We start from the raw sequence: 17,905 nt of genomic DNA on the forward strand, positions 1-17,905 counted from the left end.
TGCTGGAGTGCAGTGGGGCAATCTCGGCTCACTGCAACCACCGCCTCCCGGGTTCAAGTGATTCTTCTGCCTCAGTCTCCCAACTAGCGGGGACTGCAGGCATGCATCAACGTGCCTGGCTAATTTTTTTGTATTTTTAGTAGACACGGGGTTTCACCATATTGGCCGGGCTGGTCTTGAACTCCTGACCTCGTGATCCACCCGCCTCAGCCTCCCAAAGTATTGGGATTACAGGCATGAGTCACTGCGCCCAGCCTAATTTTGTATTTTTAGTAGAGACAGGGTTTTTCCATGTTGGTCAGGCTGGTCTTGAACTCCCAACCTCAGGTGATCCGCCCGCCTCAGCCTCCCAAAGTGCTGGGATTACAAGCATGAGCCACTGCGCCCAGCTGTTTTTTTTTTTTATTTATATTTAATCATATTTTACAAACTCACTTGGACTCTGAAGCTGCTGTGGGGGAGAGGAAGTGCTGAGAAACCTCCTGACATGGTCATTTTTCAACACGTGAGAAGGTAATGAGGCCAGGTACCTAAAAGGCAAACAAGTGGTCTTATCAACATTAAAATGGCATTCCTGCTGACAAATTGAAAGAAAAAAATTTAACTTTTAATCAAGAGAAATGTGTATTAGAGGAAAAAACCCAGAAGTGCCAGAGCCTCATATTCTTCCTGCTTTAATTCAACTGAGTTCTTGCCCGACTGCCACTGCTTCTTCAAGCCCTTCCTCTCCATGCTGTATTCATGGCCACCAAGGTCGACGACAGGAGTCATGCCCTGTGACATGAGATCAGTGCCACCCACCAGCCAGAAAGGTGCTTGGACACTGGTCCCCAAGGCCCCGGCAGCAGCACATTTACGGAACTGGTAGGCCATGTTACTTCGTGTGCCACGTGCGCCAAGACACGATCAAGGGTCCAGAGAAACTGTTTAAGAGACGCCAATTTTATCTGGGAATAGTCTCAACCTTGGACTACAGGATGGAAACAGCAGCCCAGGATTATTTCACAGGACTGCCAAAGCCCACGACGTGGTGGGACCCACCCTGGAATTCCCTTCCTCACACACTCAGAACCACTCTTAGCTTACTGAGGGCTCCCGAATCCTCCAGAACTAATGGAAATTCCTAGAGGCCAAGTAGAGACCCAGGTCCAGGTGGCCATGCGTCCTCCCAGAGCTCCTTGGAGGACCACAGCATTGACCACAGGACCAGCCTGTCCTTGCCAGCTGTGGACGCTCCGGGTGCCTGGCAAGGGCCTCACCTCAGGCCTGAGTCCAGATCCACGTGGTTTCGCTCCACATAAAATGCATCCGGACCAGCTAAGCAAGGAATGAGTTTCTCCAAGTTCTCTTCAGGATAGAGCTGACATAGCTGGAAGAGAGGACAAGGCAGAGGAGGTGTGTCCAGACCCATCCAACACCAGCAGAATTCTGCTACTGCAGGAAAACCTGGGGCAGGTGCTCCATGGTGCCGCCTGCTGGTCTGATGTGATTTACACCTCCCGTCAGAGCTATTCTGGGGCCCACATCCACTTAGGGTGTAGAAAGTCACAAAAGAACATCGCTCTCACAGTTACATCCGGAAAAGCTTGACAATCTGCACAGTCACAACGTTCCTTGAGCCCATCTGAGAGTTGCTGGGCCACTAAGTCAACTTAATTTCAAACGGGACCTGCCCCCATGACAAGCCAGGCCACAAGGCCCTGGTGGCTGCCACACCAGCAGGTCTGGAGAGAGAGGCTCCGATGGACACACTGCCACAGGCTGACGTGGCCAACAGAAATGCTGGAGCCCCAGGCGGGGCAGGTGGGCCCTTCTTTCCAAGTTCTTTTCCGCAGGAGGAGCCAGAGAGAGCCCCATCGGTGGCACCTGGGGACTGGGCACCAGGCCTAGTGCAATTCCCGGGACCACTCTCTGGATCTGAGGAAAAGCCCTTAAGACGTCGCAGGAGGGACAAAAATTGCTCCTGGCCCCAGAGCCCAAACCAAAGCCCTGGTTTTTAGGAGTGGGGCAGGGACAATACTTCCCTTCCTCTGCCACCAGTCACAAGAAGACCCGCTGCTCCTGGAAGAAGGGGAAAAGCAAAAGCGCTCTGGCGCTGGAGGAGGTCAGCTCCTGCCGGGGAGGGCAAGGCACTGAGGAAGTACCGCCCCGAAGCCCAGGTACACAGGCCTGCCCAGGATCAGGCTGGGCTGCGAGAGTGAAGGCCCTTGCCCCCACAAGCCCAGCACCAGGTCGCAAACAAACAGCAGCGGTCTACCCCCGAAAAGGGGCCGAGAGGGTAGAGAGTGCCCTGCTGTGTGCCACAGGCCTGCAGGGACGGCTGAAAGCTGGGAGTGAAGCAAAACGGCGGCGAAGACCCTCCAGACTCAGGCAGAAGCTGCCTTCACTGGAGAGGCCCTGAGGGTAACAGAGGCAGCAAGAGAGCCCAGCGCCAGCTTCATCCTGCCCAGATGGCCTCCAGGACCCCACTAAGGGCCCTGGCAGAAGAGGTGTTGACCCTTTCCAGGCATAAATCTCGCTCTCCTCCGGCTCCACGGTCATCTAAACATGTCTGACATTCAGTCAACATTTGCAAGACATACCAAAAAAAAAAGGAACAAAGGGGGGAAAAAACTATTGTCAAGAGATAAAGCAATCATTAGAACCAGATTCAGAAATAACTCAGATGTGGGACCTACGTGACAGGGACTTTTAAACAGCTATGATGGACGTACTGAAGGACCTAGTGAAAACGACAACATGCACAAACAAACGGGAACCTTCAGCAGAGAGATGGAAAGTTCATGAACACGTCAAATGGAAAACCTAGGGGCAAAAACACAAAAGAAACCCCTGGCAGCAGAAATGAGGACTTGAGTACATGGACAGGCTCCACAGCAGCCTGGGCAGAACTGAGGGAATCGGCTGGTGTGGAAACGGGCACAGGAACCACCCAGACGTACACACAGAGAAATACACAAGCATGGGAGAGCGGTGGGGCGGCAGCACCAGGGGTCTGAGGCTCGTGCCGCCGGAGTCCAGGAGAGGGGAGGATGCGGCAGAAGAAATGCTTGAGGAGAAAATGGATAAGAATTTTCCAAAATTAGGCCAGGTGCAGTGGCTCACACCTGTAATACCAGCATTCTGGGAGGCCGAGGAGGACAGATCACCTGAGGTCAGGAGTTCAAGACCAGCCCGGCCAACATGGTGAAACTGTCTCTACTAAAAATAAAAAAATAAAAAAAAAGAGAGAGCTGGGCGTGGTGGTGTGCACCTGTGATCCCAGCTACTCGGGAGACTAAGGCAGGAGAACTGCTTGAACCCGGGAGGTGGAGGTTGCAGTGAGCCAAGATCATACCACTGCACTCCAGTATGGACAACAGAGTGAGACTCCATCTCAAAGAAAAAAAAAAAAACAAAACGAAACACTGAGACAAAAGCCCAATGAGAGGTCGAAGTTCCAGCTGGCAGGAGTGGAGTCCAGGGAAGCTGTGTTTAACAAAAGGGGAAACTACACACAGAGGCGAGGAGATTTAGTATTTTAAACACTACAGAGGGAAAAGCAGATTCCCGGGGGTGTGTGTGTTACCCTCGAAGGCGTGGCACTGTCGTGTTCTTCAATGCCCGAGAGGCCAAAAAGATAAGCGTAATCAGACATCGTCCTCACTCCATGTTCTCCTGCAGGATGAGGCCTTGGCTTTATAATGAAAAGTAAGGCTCTCTTTGGAGACATTTACATATGTTATCCCATTCACAAAGCTGACCGCCTGAGAGGCATCACTTTGGCTGAGACAGTCGTTCACGCTACAGCACAGGCCAGTGGGCCCTAAACACGTGTGCAGTTACAACTGTGTGTACACATGCACATGGAGGCAAAGAGGCATTTATTTAGTAGTGGAACTTTTTGTTCAATGGTATCTGCTGAACCAGATATTGTAAAGATAAACGTGGGAGGACCACTTGAGCCCCAGGAGGTCAAGGCTGCAGTGAGCTGTGACGATGGTACCACCACAACCCAGCCTGGGCGAGAGAGCAAGATCCAGTCTCTTAAAAAAATAATAATAAAATAAATAAATAAATAAAAACAGATAAAGGTAGAACTAGGTGAAGTCTCTACCCACTCAGCCACCTGAGCGTGCCTCTCTACCCCAGCCTTTGCCAAGGAAACCTGGGAGGCTGAAAAGTAACAAAAGAAACCAAATGTCCTCATCAGTCGCTCATGCCCGGCGCATCTCTCAGCCTCATCTCAGTCTCAACAACTGAAGGAGGGATCCGCGGGGTCACGGACCAGTGCTCGCAGCAACGCTCATGTCAGCAGCGGGCCTGGGACTCCACTGTGGCTGGGCAGGAGGCCCCGCCCCACGCACGCTCACTCGCTAGCTGAAGGGAGTGGCCTCTGAAATTACTCCGTGGTATCATCAGCCACTGGGGAATGTGATTCTTTTAATTTTTATAAGAGCCCTTGATTACCTTACCTTTGAAATAAATTCAGTCACTTCAGAGGAAGATTTGGTTACTGATGTTATTGAAGAATCAGACCATAAGACCTTAAAAACAAACAAACAAACAAACCAACCTTAGAAACAGACGCCACATACTTGGTTCCCAGCACGTGTCCTGGTACGACTGGGGCACAGGTTCAGTCGGCAGCTGAGCCCAGTGGGCCGCGCACCTGCTGTGGGAAGCACCTAAGCATCCCTTGACTTGTTACAGAAAGAAGAGTCACATAGCTCCAGGCCCTCTAAAGTCTAACTTGTTTTATGCAATTACTCAGATATCACCAAATTACTCCAGAGTGGGGTCTACAGCTGCCTCCTGTAAGTTCTAGAAAATCCCTGACAATTGCTTGTGTGTGCCCTGTTCAACTTCCTCAGGGGACCTCCTCTTCTTAGGGGAGCCTATGTGCGTCAGATGCAAGAGCGACACATTCCCAGAGAGCAGCCCTTCGACCACCAGTAAGGGCCCGTGGTGCGCCCGCCCAGGTGCTGTGGGCACACAGTGAGCCCAGGCCCTGATCTCAGGACACTGCAGAGCTGTGGGGACAGTGTGAGTCCACTGATAGCAACAGGACAGGGCAGTGATCACTAGGGCAGCAGTGATCACTGCTGGGGAAGAGCAGTGAAAAGGGCTTTCTGGAGGAGGTTCTGCAACGTCTGGTGTGCCCAGTCCTTGTGAGCATCAGCTTTCCTTCCCAGCATGCAGCAGCGGGCGGTGTCACTGCATGGCTCCACGGACGTCCATCTCCCCACATGCACACTAAGCTCCAGGAGGGAAGGGGCGGTGTCTTTTTGCTCAGCTTTCCCCCGGCTATCACAATGGTCGTCACATGAGGTGCTAAACAAAGCTGACTGAGGGGGAAGGAGAGCGTACTTTTTGCATATTAGAGGGAGTTTCTGCATGGAGAAGAGCTTGGGTTGACTTCTGAAAGGCAAATAAGAAGTTAGCTACAGGATTGAGATGGACAGAGGGGATGGCCTGAAATGACAGGGAGGAGGCCAGGTCAGGAAGGGACAAGCACCAAATGCAAATTGCACTCAAGTCCACAAGAAGCTGGGGGATTTCAAGTTGGCAAATAAAATGACCAAATATATGATGCGAAAGAAAACGCTGTATTAACACTGATTTAGAGCAAAGAGAGCTCACAGGCACCCAAACCACCTCTGCTCCCTCACCCACACCCACACCCACACCATGGGCCTGCAGTCTAGTCCCCGAGGCGTCCACCCTCCTGCCTGCTGAAACTGAGGCCAGTCTCGTCACATCACGTAGCAGTCACTCCTGGGTCTGTTTCATCACGCCCTCATAATACACAGGCCAGTCGAGGGAAGGGCCACCTCTTCTTCACCAGAACCCCAGTGCCTACCAGAATTCACCAAGGCAAGCAGCAGCGTCCCTGGAACTAACGGCTGCAAGGCGTGCACCTTGCCACCCAGAATCTTCCACACCTAAAATGAAAATGCTTGAGGCTGGGCGCAGTGGCTCGCACCTGTAATCCCAGCACTTTGGGAGGCTGAGGTGGGCGGATCACCTGAGGTCGGGAGTTCGAGACCAGCCTGACCAACGTGGAGAAACCCCGTCTCTACTAAAAATACAAAATTGGCTGGGCATGGTGGCAGGCGCCTGTAATCCTAGCTACTCGGGAGACTGAGGTGGGAGAACTGCTTGAACCCGGGAGGTGGAGGCTGCAGTGAGCCGAGATCACGCCATTGCACTCCAGCCTGGGCAACAAGAGCAAAACTCTATCAAAAAAAAAAAAAAAAAGAAAGAAAGAAAGAAAAGAAAAGAAAAGAAAATGTTTGAGCTCCTTCTCTGCCTTAAATATTAAAATCTCTCAACACCAAAAATCTTGGGGGGAGGTTCCTAAGCTGCTCCCCACACAGAACTCCAAGAACACCACCAACAACAGACACAAACCCCTGCCATGAAGATGGCTGGCCCCCGCGCTGCTGACAGCGTGTCTCTTTCAAGGTAAAGCGTGTCACAGAAAACGTCTCCTCTGCACAGCTCTCACACCTGCCTCTAGGCTGAATCTTTCCTACTGCGCCCTAACCCAGGGAAGATGTGAAATCCACCACCCCAGCGATAAAACATGGTATGGACAGATCATCTTATGTTGAAACAGACAACCTGCTTTTCCAACAGTTATGCACTTTAATTACACAGGACTCTTCTACTTTGTGTTCGGATACATTTTTCTCTGACTTGCAGGTGCAGCTCACATTCCTCCCTAAGGCTATCAGAAAGTGAGCACTGGAAACAGAGACCGCACAGTCAGGCGGAGACCAGCCCATGTCGCTCTGCAGGTGATGCTGGCTGATGGCTAAGCTGCAGCAGCCACGATCCAGACCCAGCCGAGCCCTCTACCTCACCTGCCCACTTGCCCCAGAGCGCCAGAAGGGGAACCAGCCATTGGAGGGGCATGGGGGCGGGAAGAGCGTCCTCTTGTCATACCTGCCTGACCCGTACTATGGGGACACGTGTCCAAACAAACTCACAAGCATCCACAACCAGCTACCCCATTACTTTACATTTCACCAAGAAAAAGTGTTGCCAATTAGATTCTGGCACAGCATTTTCTATCATGTCCCTGAAAAGCTACTTAGCCTTATCTGGACGAATTTTAACGCATCTTCATCATACCCCAAAGCCAAATGTGCACACAGCCCATGCATGCTCAGGATGTCTTCACACGCAGAGTCTAGTTCCTCCGGCTCACTGTGGACTGGCTCTGAACATCAGTGTTTTTCCACACAGCCTCCCCCTCCAGAGCCACTGGAGCCATGCGGCCTCATTCTGCACAAGAAAAGGCTCAGCCAGGCACCTCTGGGGACAGGGCTCAGCCACACCCCTAAGGGGACAGGCAGCCCAGGATCCCCCAAACCTTTGGAGACCCCTGAGGAGAGCCAAGGCCCAGCACAGAGACAGGTAAAGCCAGCAAGGAGAACACAGCAGCCGAGGGAAAGCGTGGACTCTAAGAAAACTAAAAAATTTTCATCAATACTCATACTAAGCTAAGAGAAGAAGGCATATCCGAGAACAGGATGCTATGAAGAAAGAACTGTCAGAGCTCAAGAGTTCTCTGAAATGAAAACCAGGCCAGTAGGAATGAAACACTCAACTAAAGGCAGGAAGACGAGGCAGCCGTCCACAGAGCAGAGCAAAAACCCGACAGGACGCGGGCTCGCATGCACACCAGAGGAGGTCCAGCCAACTGGGGGAAGATGTGGGGGAAGGAGCAGCTTTCTAAGTCCTTGTCAATCAGCAAACAAACACAAAACAGCTCCAGTGGAAATAGTGTTGGATACTGGGTGAGACATGAAGACACCCAGAATCTCCACTCAGCTCTGCCAGGGGTCGCCTTCTGCAGCCACACTCATCACCACAAGTCCCCCAACCTTGGAGGGCAGGGTCTACCTAGTGCCTGCTGCTCTGGCAATGCCTGAGGAATCACTGGGCCCTCTGCTGTGCACGTGCACACGTGATAAAAACAGAGACTCAGGGAAGCCTCACTTGCCAGGACTCCTTCTTTGCTAACAGTGACTGACAGCGTGCTCGGAGCAGTCAGTGTTGCTTGGCGTATGAACTTTTTTTTTTTTTTGAGACAGAGTTTTGCTCTGTTGCCCAGGCTGGAGTGCAGTGGCACGATCTCAGCTCACTGCAACCAACCTCCGCCTCGCGGGTTTAAGCGATCCTTGTGCTTCAGCCACCCAAGTGAAAAAATAAACTTTTAAAGAAAAGATAACACTAAAATAACGTCTGGGTGACTTTAAAGGATGGTTTAATGAGCTGTTTATTAGTATTGTTTTATCATTTTTTTTCTTTTTTGAGACAAGGTCTCTCACTGTCGCCCAAGTTGGAGTGCAGTGGCATGATCTTGGCTCACTGCAGCCTTGACCTCCCAGGCTCAAGTGATCCTCCCACCTCAGCCTCCTCAGTAGCTGGGAATATAGGTGAGTGCCACAATGACCAACTACTTTTTGTACTTTTTTGCAGTGATGGGGTTTCAGCATGTCACCCAGGCTGGCTCAAGCGTTCCGTCTGCCTCAGCCTCCCACGGTGCTGGGGTTTACAGGCATGAGCCACTGCACCTGGCCTCTATGATTTTTTTTTTTTTTAAGAGACGGGCCTCACTGTGTTGCCCAGGCTAGTCACAGTCTCCTGGCCTCCAGGTGATGCTCCTGCCTCAGCTGCCTACATGCTGACTTTACATCAAAAAGGTTCCATCATTTGATTCCTGCATATTGATTTGATTTCCTCAGCATCTAGGAACTAGCGATTATAATTTCAGCAAAATCAAAACCAACTCCGTAGAAAAAAAGCTTGAAGTCATCTTAATCCAGTTACTTATATCTTCCTATAAAACAGTAACCTTTTGTATCCTGGAAAACAACGATACATAAAAATTAAAACGAGAGACAGGCTGAGAAAATCAGTGGGGCAGGGAGAAGTTACTTATTTCTCCCTGAATAAGTGAAAGTTTTTAGAAAAAAACGTTTCTTTGAATCTTGCCATACTGTCAGCAACAGACTGTTCCACCTCAGTGAAGCACAGCAGACATTCCTACGAATGCTGGCTTATTGCTCTGGTCACAGTATAATTGCTATTTATTTCCACTTACAAAGGACAACTTACTTAAAGGACAATTTGATTTTCATTAGTCAAGCTTCTATGGACAAAAGGAAAATTTGAATCTTCAAGTATTTTTTTTTAACAAAAGGAGTTGTAATGAATTATAACTGACGATGAACTGCACGTATTTAAAGGGGTCCATCTGCTGTTCTGATCTGAGGGCACCTGTGAGCCATGCCCCACCATGGCAGGGAGCATCACCCCTGAGGTGTCCTCCAGCCCCTCCCCAGGAAACCACTGACTGCTTTCTGTTGCTACAGATGAGTCTGCATTTTCTAGAATTTTATGTAACTAGACTCATAAACGGACTCACTGAGTATAAACTTTTTGGAAGGAGTCGTCTAGTTTCTTTCACACAACACGAGATTCGTGCATATGGCTGAGTATCTCAGTTGTCCATTCTGAGACCCCTCAGCATTACTGCTGGGTGGTATTCCACTGCGCGGACGTAACACCAGGGTTGGCCTGTCCACGCGCCTGTGAACGGGTGTCTTCGTTGTTTACAGTCTTGGAATGTTACAAACAAAGCTGCTATAAACACTCAGGCATGAATCTTTTATGAACATGTGCTTAATTCCCCCAGGGTAAATACCTAGGCTGGAACTTACTGGTCATACTTTTTAAGAAACTGCCAGACTGTTTTCCGAAGTGGCTGCACCATTTCACATTTCCACCATCAGTGAATGTGATTCTAGCTCCCCCGCACCGCAGCCTGAGGTGGGTGGGGCTGGCGTTTTTCATTCCAGTATTTCAAGAGGTGTGCAGTGCCCTTTCACTGTGGTTGACTTGGCATTTTCCTAATGATGAGGATGGTGACTATCTTCTCACATGTGTTTATGTGCCACCCATGTATCTTCCTTGGCAAATCATCTTTTTTTTTCTTTGTGGAGACAGGGTCTCACTGTTGCCCAGGCTGGTCTTGAACTCCTGGCCTCAAGGGATATACCTGCCTCAGCCTCCCGAGTAGCTGGAACTGCAGGCATGTGCCACTACACCTGGCAGAACTCTCAAAACTTAGTAAGAAGAAGCAACTTGTTGGGCATGGCGGCTCATGCCAGCAACCTAGGCGGCCAGGACAGGAGGATCCCTTGAGGCAAGAGTTCAAGACCAGTCTGGGTGACAGAAGGAGACACCATCGCTCTTTTTTTTTTCCCCAGGCAGTTTTGCTTTTGTTGCCCAGGCTGGAGTGCAGTGGCATGATCTTGGCTCACTGCAACCTCCGCCTCCTGGCTTCAAGCAATTCTCCTGCCTCAGCCTCCCAAGCAGCTGGGATTACAGGTACCGGCTACCACGCCTGGCTAATTTTTCTATTTTTACTAGAGAGAGGGTTTTGCCATCTTGGCTAGGCTGGTCTCAAACTCCTGACCTCAGGTGATCCGTCTGCCTTGGGCTCCCAAAGTGCTGGGACTACAGGCGTGAGCCACCGCGCCCAGCCGGAGACCCCATCTCTTAAAAAAAAGTTTTGAGAATTCTTTATACATTTTGAACATATAAATCCTTCATCAGCTACATGACTTGCAAATATTTTCTCCTAATCTTTGCCTTTTCATTCTCTTCATAGTGTCTCTCAAAGAGAAAGTTTTAAATCTTAATATATTCTAATTCATCGATGTTGTCTTTTATGGATGTTTTCAGCACTGTATCTCAGAAATCTTCACCTAATTTAAAATCACAAAGTTTGTTTCCTCCCAGCAGTTTTTGTTTTGGGTTTACATTTAGGTCTCCGATCACTTCTGAGTTAATTTGGTGTAAGGGCAGCGGCGGGAGTCAAGGCTCGCTTCTCCTGCATACGGATGTCTGTTCCAGGGTGTCTGCTGAAAAGCGCATCCTTTCTCTGTGGCACTCCTTCATACCCGGCCTGTGTGTGTGAGTCTGTCTGGAGCCTCTTCTGTCCCACTCATCTGTGCTGCCTTCCCTTTTGCTACCTCACAGCGTTGTGATCCTGCTGTTTGAGAAGTCTTGAAATCAGGTTGTGCAAGTCTTCCAATTCGTTTCTTCTTTTCAAAATTAATTACTCTATTTCTTTCCATATCACTTTAACTTGATTTCTTTTTCTTTTTTTTTTTTTTTTTTGAGATGCAGTCTCGCTCTGTTGCCCAGGCTGGAGTGCAGTGGTACAATCTCGGCTCACTGCAACCTCTGCCTCCCGGGTTCAAGCGATTCCCCGGCCTCAGCCTCCCGAGTAGCTGGGACTACGGGTGCCCGTCACCACGCCCGGCTAATTTTTGTATTTTTAGTAGAGTCAGGGTTTCACCATGTTGGCTAGGCTGGTCTTGAACTCCTGACCCCAAGTGATCCACCCACCTTGGCCTCCCAAAGTGCTGGGATTACAGGTGTGAGCCACTGTGCCCCGCTAACTTTCAGAATCAACTTGATTTCTAAAATAGAAAAATCTGGCCAGGTGCGCTCATGCCTGTAATCCCAGCACTTTGGGAGGCTGAGGCGGGCAGATCGCTTGAGCAGAGGAGTTTGAGACCAGCCTGAACAACACGGTGAAACCCTATCTCCACAAAAGTACAAAAAATTAGCTGGGTATGGTGGCATGTGCCTGTGGTCCCAGCTACTAGGAGGCTAAGGTGAGGGGACTGCTTAATAAGCCCAGGAGATCGAGGCTGTAGTGAACCAAGATCATGCCACTGCACTCCAGCCTGGTGACAGAGCAAGACTGTCAAAAAAAAGAAAGAAAAAAGAAAAGAAAAGAGAAAGGAAAGGAAAAGAAAAGAAAAGAAAAGGCCAGGCACAGTGGCTCACACCTGTAATCCCAGCACTTTGGGAGGCCGAGGCGGGTGGATCAGGAGGTCAGGAGATTGAGACCATCCTGGCTAACATGGTGAAACCCCGTCTCTACTGAAAATACAAAAAATTAGCCGGGCATGGTGGCGGGCACCTGTAGTCCCAGCTACTCAGGAGGCTGAGGCAGGAGAATGGTGTGAACCCGGGAGGCAGAGCTTACAGTGAGCCGAGATCGCGTCACTGCACTCCAGCCTGGGCGACAGAGCAAGGCTCTGCCTGAAAAAAAAAAAAAAAAAGAGAGAGAAGAAAAGAGAAAAGTAAAGCAAAGCTATGGCCGGTCAGGTTGTATGAAGTTCTCACACCTTACACTGTGTGGACCTGACTCCTGATTTCCTCACCACAAATAACTGGACTAACTGGACTAAGGATTGGGAGCAAATCAAAGCCCACTGTGCTATGACCATATGCGAAGACAGCTCCGTACACAGCACCTTCTTAAGTCCACAGTCCCCACCAGTATCTGAAGAGGCCTGACACCGCAATGCAAGGAACGAAGGAAGGTGTCACACGCGACCACTGCAAAATGTCAGCAAATACCTAGGATCACTGGGACCGCTGCTGGGTTCCAGGGCACTCAGAGGGCCCCTGTGGTCTTTCCCTGGGCTCCGCCTGGGCTGCACGACATGAGACCCAGAAACTCCGTGGGCGCCGAGACTCCGGCACTACCATCACAGGCACCAGCAACCTCCAAACCTCAGCAGCTGAGGATTTTCCTTACATTTTCAAAAGAAAAATGCACAGCGTAACAACTGCTTGTCACAACACAGTCTCCCAAACCAAGTGGAGACTTGTCCCTTTAGTGGAAAAAGGATTTGAAGTATTTTCGTGTAGCTACACTCTTCAAAAAATTAGTAAGCTGCACAGATGAGTCATGCCAGATGCTCACAGGAGTTCTGTCTGGAGAGCACTCTCCAATGACGCTGGGAACCAACCTTCAAGAGCAGTCAGCACTCGATGCACATGTGGTCCAAGGAGAATGACCCCGTCAGGGTTCCTGACAGAGCCCTGACTGGGAGCTCGGCACCATCAGCCGGGACACATTTCCCAGCCTCTTAGGCATCTAGGTGGGACCAAGAAATTAAATCTGGCCAACAAAATATAAGTGAAGTGTCTAGAGGCTGCTTTCAGGAATGTTCCTTAAGAGAAAGATTTCAAGCCTGCCTTTCTTCCTCCTGCTGCCCAGGATGAACGCGTGAGGACTGGTGCCCTGGCTAGCACCTTGGGCCGGGAGCAGAGGGCCACATCCTAGGGATGGCACAGAGTAGCCAGAGGGGGCCTGTACCCCTAAGGGCACCCTCAGGTTCTGATGGGGTACAGCGTCCAGGGAGCGGGGTGGCCTCCTGCACGCCCTGCTGTGAGAGGGAAATGGGCTTCTGGCCGTCTCGACCCTGGTCACCGGGAAACAGAACACTGCTCATCTCTCCTGATTCTTTGTGGTACCCAACTTCAGTGACCAGCTCCCAGCATCTGAACGTGTCAGTTTAAGGAGCGTTCCCTGCCCAGACCAAGGAGCTTTCATCATCAGTCTCCAGAGGCACCATGGCCCCGGGTTCTGTGTGCGCTGCTCTGCAGACTGCCTCATCCAGTTCTGCTATTTAGCCCCCTGAGGTATGCACCATTCACACCTGAACTGACAACCCCAGGCCCTGCCCGAGCCCCCACCCTTCCCGCCTGTAGAGGCCCCGCAGCCAACAACCCCCACCCCGGAGACAGCCCACCCCGAGCTCAGGGCCAGCTTCCTATACAGCACTGGCACAGGGCTTTGCACAAGGCACAGCCTTAGCTAGGAAAGAAAAGCATCTCCAGGGTAAGTGTTTTCTTCCTACCCTTCCAGCAGAGAGGGGAAAAAAACTTAGCATCTTACCTCAAAGGAACATTCAACATTTCTGTCATTTTTTGTGTGTGATAATCCCTTCAGGTCTATCTTTTCAACACTCACTGTAAAAGTAAAACAAAAAACAAAAATGAAATAAGAGCTTGAAGTATATACACGATTATTTAGCATTTGATATTTAGCAGTTTTCAAAACCAGGTTCTCAGCACCCAAGGTTGTCCCGTCACTTCGGTGGCATCTCGCCTAGAACCAGAGCCCGGAGAGGAAGGCAGGCGGCAGCACCAATGCAGGGCAGATTCACAACAGAAAGGAGGGAAAGCAAAGCCACACCTGGCAATGGAAGGGCAGGAACGGCACTGGAGTACAGACACACGTTTATGGACCCAGCGAGAGCCCAGCAGTAGCTACAACTGAGAATCTGTGCAGCCTCCCGGGTTCACCCTCAAAACCGTTACGAATCTGTCCCAACTTCTGAAAAGGTAATGCTCAGCATTTTCAACTGTGACTGTTTAAGACAATATTTCCCCAAGAACACAGTCACCCGGGGGGCCTCTTCTATGTATTTTCTTCTTTTTTTTTTTTTGAGACGGAGTCTCACTCTGTCCCAGCGGCTCACTGCAACCTCTGCCTCCGGGGTTCAAGCGATTCTCGTGCCTCGGCCTCCCCAGTAGCTGGGATTACAGGCGCATGCACCACCATGCCTGGCTGATTTTTGTAATTTTGGAAGAGATCGGGTTTTGCCATGTTGGCCAAGCTGGTCTCAAACTCCTGATCTCAGGTGATCCGCCCGCCTCAGCCTCCCAACGTGCTGGATTTACAGGCGAGAGCCACCATGCCTGGCCTTTCTTTTCAGGAGAATTCATTCTCATCCTTCTCTGCGAGGGCAAGGATGAGGAGACCAGAACAGCAGTCCTGGGGGAGTCAGGAAGATAGCACCGTCTCGGAGCAGAGCCAGGCTGCAGTGAATGAAGCTGCACGGGACGGACAGCCAGAGCGACGAGCGGCCTCACCAGGGAGCCGGGAAGGCATCAGCCTACTCATCCCGTTTTCCACATACACTGGTGCGTGTTTTTCTCATCAAAAATAAGATGATACAATTAGGTTTTAAGCACTATTTTTAAATGAGCCCAAATATCTGCTCAAAATAAAACAGCCACGTATCAAACATGCTGTAGTTTCTGACTCAGCCTCATCAAGGCAGGCCTGCCCTGCTGATCCAGCGCTGAAGTTTCTCACTGCCCAACACACCCAGCTCTGCCAGCTTCCACACTTCCCAGGCGCCAGGAGCCCCACGCCGCAGCTTTACACATAACTGGGAAAGAGGCTACGGGAGCATTCTCCCTCCTTCCTCCACCAGCCTCCGCTGGGTCTGGAGGCCACCTGGCCGTGTGCGACGGGGATGTCTGCTAATTTGTAGAATCTAACTTTGTCCAACGTGAAATACTCAACACAACTTCTCAGAACTGTGAATGTGACACTTCCTGCAGGCACCCAAAGACCGCCTGGTCTCCTGCACCACCGTTCTCCAGAGCCCTCTCCACGGGCGCCAGTGCTCACACAAGGTCACGGCCACCTCAGAAAACCATATGGCCAAAAAGTTTTTTGGGGTGGTTGGGAGCAGTGGCTCACGCCTGGTATCCCAGCACTTTGGGGGGGCCGAGGCAGGCGAATCACAAGGTCAGGAGTTTGAGAGCAGCCTGGCCAACATGATGAATCCCTGTCTCTACTGAAAAGACAAAAAATTAGCTGGGTGTAGTGGCGGGTGCCTGTAATCCCAGCTACTCGGGAGGCTGAGGCAGGAGAATCACTTGAACCTGGGAGGCGGAGGTTGCAGTGAGCCGAGATTGCGCCACTGCACTCCAGCCTGGGCAACAAAGTGAGACTTCGCCTCAAAAAAAAAAAAAAAGAAGTTTTTTGGGAAAAAAAAATCTCAGAAACTCCTTGTAAACTGTCAATGTACATTAGGATATTAAGGGCTCTGAGAAGTCCTACAGTACATTATAATTTTTTAAACGATTCCCCCCATTTTTTGGCAACTTCTTCTCCTAACATACACGAACCTCTCCCAGAGCAAGGACCTGCTCTGTGCACACGCTCAGGGGATGGTTCTAAGCCTGCACTGCCCAAATCACCTGTGGCAAGTTAAGTTAATTAAGAAGGAATAAAATTAGACGTTCAACCCCCAGTTGTCCTGAAGAACCACGCTGAGGGTTCTGCAGCCACGGGAGGCTAGTGGCTGCCACGCTGGGCGGTGTGCTCCCGGACAGCGCTGTCTAAACCAACACCCGCCCATCCGTGAGCAGCTCTGTGGGCCTCCACATGCCCTTCATCTGCATGTCCTCTGTGGCCACCCCATGATGCCATGGCTGAGGAGCTGTGCCAGACACCAACCTGCTCCTGGAGCCAACGACACTGACTCCCTGTATCTGCAGAATGAGCCGGCCAACCCTGCGCTGAACCAACCATCCTCACTTGCTCCCCAGCATGTGCTGCAAACACCCGGCCACGTCCCAGGTCATCCTGCAGGTGCTGTGAGGGTCGTGGAGCACGAGGCAGCGGGTGCTGCGCTCCCAGCGGCACCACCTGCTCCGCCAGGGAACCTCGTGCATCTCATGGATGCGGGAGTCCACTCGGTTTAGAGTTCTTTAAGCTTAAAATAGCACCTCGCAGGAAGGAATTACTATAAAAAATACAAATGTTTATTTCCTTTCTGGCAAAACAAAGAGCACAGCACATTTAGAGGCTACACAGCCCTGCTGATGTTCACTCAGTGAAACTACACGCTGTTCCTGCCTGACTTCCTCAGTCAGACTGTCAGCAAATACATAGCTTTTATGTTTTTCTAAAGCAGTACTTCTAAAACTTCCCACAATGACATCACTCTAATCCATGTATTTTACTTTTTTAAACAACATATAGTGTCAATGAATACAGAAACATGTAGTCAGCATTCTCCCTGGCCACAAACACCATGTGTACCTCATGTCCCAGGACTGAATAATATTAGGGTTTATGAAAAAAGTAAAAGGAAAAAAAACCCATCTGGACTGAGAGTGGGAAGTGACTCACTCATATTTCATATCTGGACAGGAAAATGGGAAAAAGCAGATGAATGTTATTCAGCTGTTTTCAAATAAAAGAGGCATTTCCAATTCTAGGCCCCAAATGTTGGCGCATCCCTCTGCAGAATGGCTAGCCTAGGCAGTGGCTGCCCCCCGCCAGGGAACCTCCGGGCCCAGGAGGGACGCAGCGAGGCTCCCTCTACTCCTGCCCTGGACCCCATGTGCTCCACGGGCTCTGAAGGCTGAGAAGAGGAGCCTGGGAGAGAGGGAAGACCAGGCACGAGGAGTGGGGGGCCGGGCTAGTGCGGGGGCTGGGTGACCAGCCTGAGTGAAGGTCAGGAAAGATTTAAGCGCGCTCTCAACTCTGCAGCCATTAGAGGCTGTGATTCTAAAAACCACAAGAAGAAGAAAGGCTTATAGAGCATCAAGATAAATAGCTCACACATGCCGGGCTTATGCCTAAGTGATGGGCTGATGGGTGCAGCAACACACCATGGCACACATTTACCTATGTAACAACCTGCACATCCTGCACACGTACCCCAGAACTTAAAAGAAAAAAAGAAAAAAGCCTTGGATATTAACTGGAAAATTACAAATTCTATGCATAACATGATGACAGTTTTGTTTAAAATGGAAATGAAAACACTAAAACTAAACGATCGAAAGTGATGAGAACAGCTGTGTACGGTGGCGAAGTGAAGAGTAGCTTTTCCCCACATTTCTGTAATGTGGTTTTGCCATCTCAAAGCGAATACCTATCTGCACGCAGACACTCATTACAACCCACTTCCAGTCTGCCCCCAGTGTGGCCGCCTTCCCCTCCCTCCCTGGTCAGCCCCACTGCCTTCTGTGGAGCGTAAACAAATGCCTAGATAAATTCAGGGGCGGCCGGGGGCTCACGCCTGTAATCCCAGCACTTTGGGAGGCTGAGGCAGGTGGATCACCTGAGGTCAGGAGTTAGAGACCAGCCTGACCAACATGGAGAAACTCCGTCTCTAGTAAAAATACAAAATTAGCCAGGCGTGGTGGCACATGCCTGTAATCACAGCTACTTGGGAGGCTGAGGCAGGAGAATCACTTGACCCCAGGAGGCAGAGGTGGCAGT

The 17,905-nt window shown here is 50.6% G+C and overlaps 1 protein-coding gene across 2 annotated transcripts in view; it reads right to left on the reverse strand.

Annotated features, from left to right (window-relative positions):
• ZCCHC14 (zinc finger CCHC-type containing 14) overlaps positions 1 to 17,905 on the reverse strand; it is an 85,865-nt gene that overhangs the window by 12,853 nt on the left and 55,107 nt on the right. For both annotated transcript variants that reach the window (XM_031002742.3, XM_031002741.3), the window contains exons 3-6: positions 13,766 to 13,839; positions 4,455 to 4,526; positions 1,260 to 1,369; positions 436 to 530 (exon numbers count right to left, since the gene is read on the reverse strand). In XM_031002742.3, the coding sequence (XP_030858602.1) occupies positions 436 to 530; positions 1,260 to 1,369; positions 4,455 to 4,526; positions 13,766 to 13,839 (351 nt within the window). The remainder of the gene's footprint in view (positions 1 to 435; positions 531 to 1,259; positions 1,370 to 4,454; positions 4,527 to 13,765; positions 13,840 to 17,905) is intronic.

The sequence above is a fragment of the Gorilla gorilla genome, chromosome 18 (genome assembly GCF_029281585.2).
Source record: "Gorilla gorilla gorilla isolate KB3781 chromosome 18, NHGRI_mGorGor1-v2.1_pri, whole genome shotgun sequence".
Taxonomy (NCBI): Eukaryota; Metazoa; Chordata; class Mammalia; order Primates; family Hominidae; genus Gorilla; species Gorilla gorilla.